This window comes from Octodon degus, unplaced genomic scaffold, assembly GCF_000260255.1.
Source record: "Octodon degus isolate 3935 unplaced genomic scaffold, OctDeg1.0 scaffold00132, whole genome shotgun sequence".
In the NCBI taxonomy this organism is placed as follows: Eukaryota; Metazoa; Chordata; class Mammalia; order Rodentia; family Octodontidae; genus Octodon; species Octodon degus.
Genome location: NW_004524708.1, coordinates 132,409 through 139,787, shown reverse-complemented (window position 1 = coordinate 139,787; position 7,379 = coordinate 132,409). Strand labels below are relative to the sequence as shown.

Genomic DNA, 7,379 nt, shown 5'->3' with positions numbered 1-7,379 from the left:
GGGGACAGGGCTAGCAGGGCTGGCACAGCAGGCCCGGGGATAGAATCCTGGTAGGCCCTCCCTTGCGCCTGCTTGCAGGGGCTTTAATTCACTGAGGTATTTGGCCTGCCGCTAGCTTTCTTGTTTTTCTGAAATAAGCATGTTCTTTACTAAGCCATTTTTTTTTTTTTGCTAATGCTTTGGCTTCCAATTTTAGCTCCTCTAGGTAAATACCCATGTTTCCCTTGCTTTGCAGTGGCTGAGAGTAAGCTGGCTAACTTAGAGAGGGAAATAAGAAACCTGAAATCAGAACTGGATCACATCAAAAAATGTAAGCTTTTTCACTGTCATTTCCAGTCATTTTTGGCACTCACATTTTTCTCCAGTCTGAACTAGACTTGGGCAGAGTGGAAGAGAACATACTTATGAATGCGTCTTTTTTTAATTTTCCTGCTTTATTGAAGTATAATTTACAATAAAAATTATACCTATTTAAAGTACCCAACATGTTATGAAAATACATTAAGGATGAACAGCCAATGTACAAAGGTGACTGTGGTGGCCCCAGGCCCTCAGCACTTCAGTCTACCTGGCCTGGGTTGGGCTATGAATGCGTCTTACAGTGCCTGTGCTTGCACGAGGTTGGCCTTCCCTTGTAATATTACAGTTCCATTTGGTCCTCTTACCAACACCCAGAGTGGTTCTTATTATTCTTATATTTGCAGATACGGCAAGGCATAAGAAGCTCAGGAAGTGTAGGGAACTCCTTCAGCATTACCCAACTAGTGAAGAGCAGAGGCAGAGGAGAACAGAAGTGTGGTCTCCATACTGTTCCTTCCTCTACATCTGCTGTGCCTGAGCCTGGCCCCCAGCTTGTCCCCCAGTGTCCACCTCCTGGGACAGCTTCTAACTGCTGTTGCTGTTAAGGGTTGGATTCCCCAGGAGAGCCTGGGATGGGGGTAAACAGGTGCCCAGTATTCCTCCATAGGCCCTGCAGCTGGATCCTTTCTTCTTCCAAGGCTCTGGCCTGAGGGATGGGCATGGGAATCTTCAGGGTCTTGAGTTCTCTGCCAGCTGGTTTTTCAGGCTCAGGTGAGTTCTGGACTGTGTCAGCCTCATTTGCTTCTATGATTTCAGTGCAAGACTTCTCTTTGGGCAAAAAGTCTGGGAAGAAGTTCTACGTGACCAATGGTGAAAAGATGACCTTTGCCAAGGTGAAGGCTCTGTGCACAGAGCTCAGGGGCACTGTGGCCACTCCCAGGAATGCTGAGGAGAACAAAGCTATCCAAGCAATGGCCACCGACAATGTCTTCCTGGGCATAACGGATGAGGTGACCGAAGGTCAGTTCATGTATGTGACAGGAGGGAGGCTGGCCTACAGCAACTGGAAAACCAACGAGCCTAATGACTATGGTGATGAGGGGGAGGACTGTGTGATTCTGAAGACCGACGGGTTCTGGAACGACCTGTCCTGCAGAGCATCCTGCCTGGCCATCTGTGAATTCTCAGCCTGAAGCCACTGCTTCCTCATCTTTGGTCTCTGGTCCTTGGTCCATGGTCCTTGGTCTCTTTCCTGGCATTTTGCTGAGGTCTCTGCTGCTTCCAAAGAGTACTAGCTTTCTCATGCCGAATGTTGAGACTATTTGGCCTCAGGATGAAAAAGTTAAGCTGATAATGGGGTAAGGAATCTGGTCAGCTCAGAGGAGGCTGGAGTGCTTTGCTAGCCGTGCTGTCCCAAGTCAAAGAAAAGCATTTGGCAGTCAATAATTTCTTGATAAATACTTTTTGAAAGGATATATTAAAACATTTACAAATGGATGAACTGATTGGCCTCTGAGAAGTAAATGTGGACAGGCCTTTCTCCAGCCAAGCTGTCTCCTGCTGCAGGACTCTTCAGGAAGGGGTGGGATACGTACAAGCAGTGGGCCAGTGGGTGGAGGTGGCGGGGATTGGGCTTGGGTGTGTAGCACATCGTGACTGTTGTACAGCTGAATTTTCAGTCTTGTGAACCTCTTGTTGAGGTGCTACACTTGGGGGCCAGGGAGAGTACTTTTGGGATGAGTCAGGCTCTCCTTCTAACTCAGATCCACACTGCTTGCAAAGGTGTGGGAAACTCTTAAAATTTAGAAGCACCCATGGAACCACAGATTAAGACAAATAGGAAAAGGGCAGCCTAGAAACTTCACAGAAAGGAAGAAAATGATGCAGATCAAAGATGACCAAAGATCACCCAGAACAAGAGTTACTGTGACCCAGTGCAAGACTTTGTCCTGAATTTTCTCATAACTAAGACAAAGATGAGAGAACTGACAGGTCACTCTTACACAAATCCTTCTGTCTTATAGGAAGGGGACTGTATTGGGATGAGTGCCTCCCTCTGCACACTGTGACAAGGGCCAGAGTCTGCAGCTATAGATTCACAGAGGACTGAAGTCTTTTTTTCCCCAGCCTTTGTGGATGGGAGACACAGACTTGCAGGGAAAGCTCTGGTCTTCCATCTCCCACCTGACCCAGGTGGCTTCTGTTTGCTCCTCCTCCCAACTTGGCACTGTCCCATTCCTTCGTTACCAGCCTTACACCCTGGCAGGGCAGCCCTCCATGTCCCTCACACACTGGCCTTCCTTCCTGGCTCACACTGCCCCACACTCTGCCCCTTGGGAATGACTTGCTGATTCCTTCTTCTTGCCTAGACAGGGCCTTAAGCCTCCTCCACAAGCTGGAGTATGGGTAGGGCTAGTTGTGAGCACCTAGCATTCTAGCCCGAGCTGCTCTAAGTGCCGCCCACAGCCACTATTCTGACTTCAATCTAGGATGGAGATAAACTGCCTATCAGGCTTCATTTCTCAATTCTGCTGGTTGGCTAGGGAGGAGTGAAGTTAATTTCAGAATACACGATGACTTTTATTCCTATATACAGAGAGAGAAGCTAAAGACAGGGTGCTAAGCATCCTGTGATGGGAGGTAGTGTTCAGAAGTCTGCAGCCTGGGCTCCAGCCCAGTGACCACATCTTCGGACAAGAGGCTGGAGTCTCTACCAACTCACAGTTAAAAGAGGAGGACCTGGAGGCTGGAAGCTTCAGAGTTTGGAAGCCGAAGGAGGTTGGCTCCCTACACACTGAGTGTTTGCCTCATTTTCCATTTGTACTTCAGCCTCTAAAGCTTTTGTTTTTGGAAGCCACATGAATCAGTGGCCACACATGAACACCAACTGTGGACCCCCCGAAGAAGCAGAGTTGTAGGATCTGAGGGCTGTTTTCAATTTCTGTTGCTGGTCATTTGTGTGCAAGCTAATTGTGGGCTAAGCATGTTCTAGCTGTTTTTGAATCTAAAGGAAGCCAGGCTGCGAATGTCAGAAGGGCAAGTTACTGAGACTGGGACTTTGTCTTAAATTAGTCTGTTAGTTCTTCCACTTTATGGAAGTGCTGACAATGCCAAGGTGACTGTCACTCACCTCATGTCACATGCAAAAATGGCTACCAAAGCCTTTCACATTCAAGGCCATGCTTCTGGCACAGTTTCTAGATCCTGGAATCCCAGAACTTTGTTCCTAGGAAGTGTCTTTCCTTACAGTCTCATAGGTCTGCTGCTGACACTGTACTACAGCCAAGCCAGAGGCTGGACTGAGCATTCTGACTGGAAGCCCAACATTACATCTGTGGAAACTCCTTTCCTCCCTGTGACCATCCACTACCAGCAGTCAGACCCTGGGCTTGACCCAGGAAGCACGTGTCACAGTGTAGCCTGTGACCCAGAAGGTTGTTTGCTTGTTGTGTAAATGATCTGTGCCCTGGATACTTCTGGGAACAAGGAATCCCCACCCCCCATTAACCGGAATGCTCTCAGCTCTCACGAGGAGCCTGGATTGCGGATGTTGGGAAGTGGGTTTTGTAAAGTGGTGGTAGATTGCTGGGAAGGTAGGAGGTACCCAGGGCTGCGGCCTGTCTAGGAAGGACCATTCCCAGTACAGGTGGCCTCATGTGTGCAGGACACTGGCTCCCGGGTTAGAGGCACTCTTATTCAGGCAAACATAGGTGTCAGGCTTCAAAGAAATCAGGTGAGGCTGGGGAGATAGCTCAGCAGCACAAGTGCCTGCCTGGCAAGCACAAGGCTCTAAGTTTGATTCCTTGTAGAAAAAAAAAAGTCAAACAAAACCTAAACAAAGAAATGGGGTATGGGTAGCCATTTCTTAATCACACAAATGCTTTGGACTGGACTTCCACTCCAGCCCACTTGCCTGCCTGCCTTTTCCTGGCTCTTCAGAAGAGTGACTGGAAGAACTGACCAGAGGACTTGACAAAATCATATGATCTTGGATTCATTCTGGATCCAGTGAATTAAAACATCAGTGCTCTCTCATCTTACTGAGTTCCTCCTGGGAGCTAGTTGGTCAGCCAGTGTTGGAAACTACTGCCCCAAGAAACACCATCACCACGTGACTCCCTGCCTACTCAGCACCACAGAGCTGTCCCAGAACTGGAAACCAGAGTGTCTTTATCACGTGGAGGCCTCTTCTGAGGTAATGAGGTCCTGCTTCACTGTGTAGTGTCAAGCTAAGTAATCCTTCTCAACTAACCAGTGCCCATCCCCCCCAGTAAAACCTGCTACCTATCCAAAGCTCCCCAGCACATCCTGAGGGGCTTGCTACCCCTGGAACTTCAGGGACGTCAAAATCTAAGACCGGAAGGGGCGATATGTGTCTTCGCGTCTGGGCTGCTTTCATTTCTGTGCATGTGTGGGTGTATGTCTGCATGGAAACTGCCAGACTTACACCTGAAATTCTCTGCATCCTTCTGTGGATGCTCAGTTCCTGCCCTGCTCCCAATCTGGGCCCAGGTCTCTCCCCTCTGACATGCTTCATTTCTGAGTGGCTCCAGATACTCCAGGGAAGGAGGCTGGGTGCTTCATGATGCAGAAAAGTTCCATAGGGTCCCTGAGCTGGGGAACACTGGGGCTCAACAGACGATGTGGGCACATGCAGGTGGTCCTTGCAGGTCAGTGATTGTATGTCATCTCTGCCCTCTGTCCCAGTTCTGGGTTGGCCACCGTGGCCCTGACCCCAAGTCTCCAGCACAACACACATCTTATTCTTTTCTTAGGAGTGATGGCTCTTGGATATCATCTTGGCTATGTACTTATGTTAGTGCAGCAAAGCCTTTGAGAGAACGGCTCCAGGGATGGACTGCCTGGATTCCAACTGAGCCTTCACCAGTTTGCAGCTGGGTGGCTGTGGGCAAGGCGTGGTTGCTTTCTGTGGTATGAGTACAAAGATATGAGCGCTCACCTCAGAGGACTAGAAGAGCTGACAGAAGTGAAACAATCATGACCCACAATAATGCCCTGCAAGCATGAGCCCTGTCATTGCGATTATTACAGGACTGCAGCACTCATCTCTGCAGCCCCAGTACCCACCAAAGCAGGGAACCAGAGGTAAAAGCAATTAATAACGGTTCAGTAAATAAATGCTAGTGAACAAATCAGAGCTCTCTCTCTAGATGTATGACCTAACTCCCTTCTCTGAAGTTTAACACAACTCTAAAATGGATCCAGAGAAGCAGCAAAGGTCATGCTCCCAGGTGCAGGTTGTACGTGGCTGGTCAGCAGGGTCCTCCTGCTCCAGGTGCTGTGACCTCATGCTGCCCCCTGCTGGTGATCTCTGAGGCAAGGGCAGCAAACTCAGACAGCCTTTACAGCTTTGCCCTGGTTAGTATACTCGCTCCAACTCCCGCTGTGCCTCAAGTTGCCTGTCAGGTCTAGGTGCAAGATCCCTCTGGGTGCCCACAGGTCCCCAGCAGGCTGGGCTCCAACGGCTCTCACTGTCCAGAAGACCAAGGCTGTAATGGCACTCACTGCTCCCTATCTGTTTCCTTTCAAAGCCTAGGAGGTGAGCTCTTCAGGGCTCCACCCATACGCCACCTCCAGCCTGCTCCTGATTGGTCACTCACAGATCTCTGTCCAGGATGGACTTCTGAATCTCAAGATAGGGGCTTCCCACTGCTCTGGGGATGCACTGGGAGGCTTCCCTCAGGGTTTCCTTGGGGATTTCCTGTGTGTATCTCTGAAGTGCACGTTTTTTTCTTTTTCAGCATCATCAGAGAAATAATCTGGACTTTTCTCTGAATCAGGTTCTTTCTGAGTCAAAGCAAAATGTTTATTTGTGGTTTTTGTGATGATTTTGTTGTAGGCAGCTGAGTTAGATAAAATATTACAGGCAATCAGACAGGGCTGGGCCCTCAGAAGGAGCGAGTATGGAAGACACTGTACCTTGCAATTGTGGGAAAGACAGACACACCAGCTATGGGACAGCTCTCAAGACAAAAGATTAAGTGAATGCAGCCACATAGCTCCCTAGGGATGGATGTCAGGGATTGAGATTCTAAATAGGTCTCTATCACCTTCAAAAAGCCAGGAAGAGTCACTAATCCCTACAGGAAAAGCCCCTGCTCAGTATTCATGCCCATTTGCTAAGTGACTACCTTCCCCATTTGATCCAGATTTAATCAATTTTATCTGAGTAATTATGCTTGTAAGTTTATTGGTTGACCATTGTTTCATCCCACCTTATGTCTACCTATCAAGTTCCCATGTTTTCCACCTTAGACATGTGTCACCTCATGATTATGCTCTATAAAAATCCCAAGAAAAGATGGCTTCCTTGGCAATCCAATTGGGTCCCCTTCTGTCCCTCTCTTGAATAGAAGCTTCCTTTCCCTCCATTAAATATATTCTTCTCTTAGCCTCCATTGATCCTAAAATTCATTCTTTGATTTTAGATAACATGAACTGGTCCCAGGTATTTTTCAGGTTGGGAATTTTTTTCCCCTATGTCAACCTCACAGTCTCTCAAAAATGCAGAGGACCTGAGGCTGCAGACCTCATAACTAAGGACACTTTAGGAAAGCTTTGGTTCCCTCAGACCACCAGCAAAGTGTACAGTGCAATGGGTGGTCATTGCCAATGTTCTCTAAAGAAGGAACCTTGTTGTTCTGCCTGCCGTAACTCTGTGGCAGCAATGTCCTTTCTTCTTGTCCTGAAGGCCCAGCTGATGGAAGCCCCAGGATTCCTGCAGAGGCCCTGGGGGGCCTCACTGATGGGGCTCTGGGCCTTCCCCTCTTGTCTTCCCTGTGGTCCTGCAGGGCAGTGTTCTCTTAAGCACTGCACTTAGGATGGCAAACACTGTCCCTTTCTTTCCTCTTGCTGATGACAGACACAGGTAACTGATACAGGGGAAAGAAACTCAACATGTTAGATGTCTGGTACAAATTTGTGGTCTCTAAAATTGAAGAATGAATTTCAGGAACAATGGAGGTTAAGAGGAAACTGTATTTATTGGGAAAGAAGGTTTATGTCTGAGAGAGTGACAGAAGTGGTCCCTAGTGGGTTTCCCAGGACATTGCCTTTTC

General features: G+C 48.4%; 1 protein-coding gene across 1 annotated transcript in view; it reads left to right on the top strand.

Annotated features, from left to right (window-relative positions):
- The window catches only part of LOC101581587 (mannose-binding protein A), a 3,578-nt gene extending 1,777 nt beyond the window's left edge, over positions 1-1,801 (top strand). Inside the window, exons 4-5 of the mRNA XM_004641245.2 lie at positions 236-310; positions 1,117-1,801. Of these exons, the coding sequence (XP_004641302.1) occupies positions 236-310; positions 1,117-1,493 (452 nt within the window). The 3' untranslated portion in view covers positions 1,494-1,801. The remainder of the gene's footprint in view (positions 1-235; positions 311-1,116) is intronic.
- Positions 1,802-7,379: the final 5,578 nt, after the last annotated feature.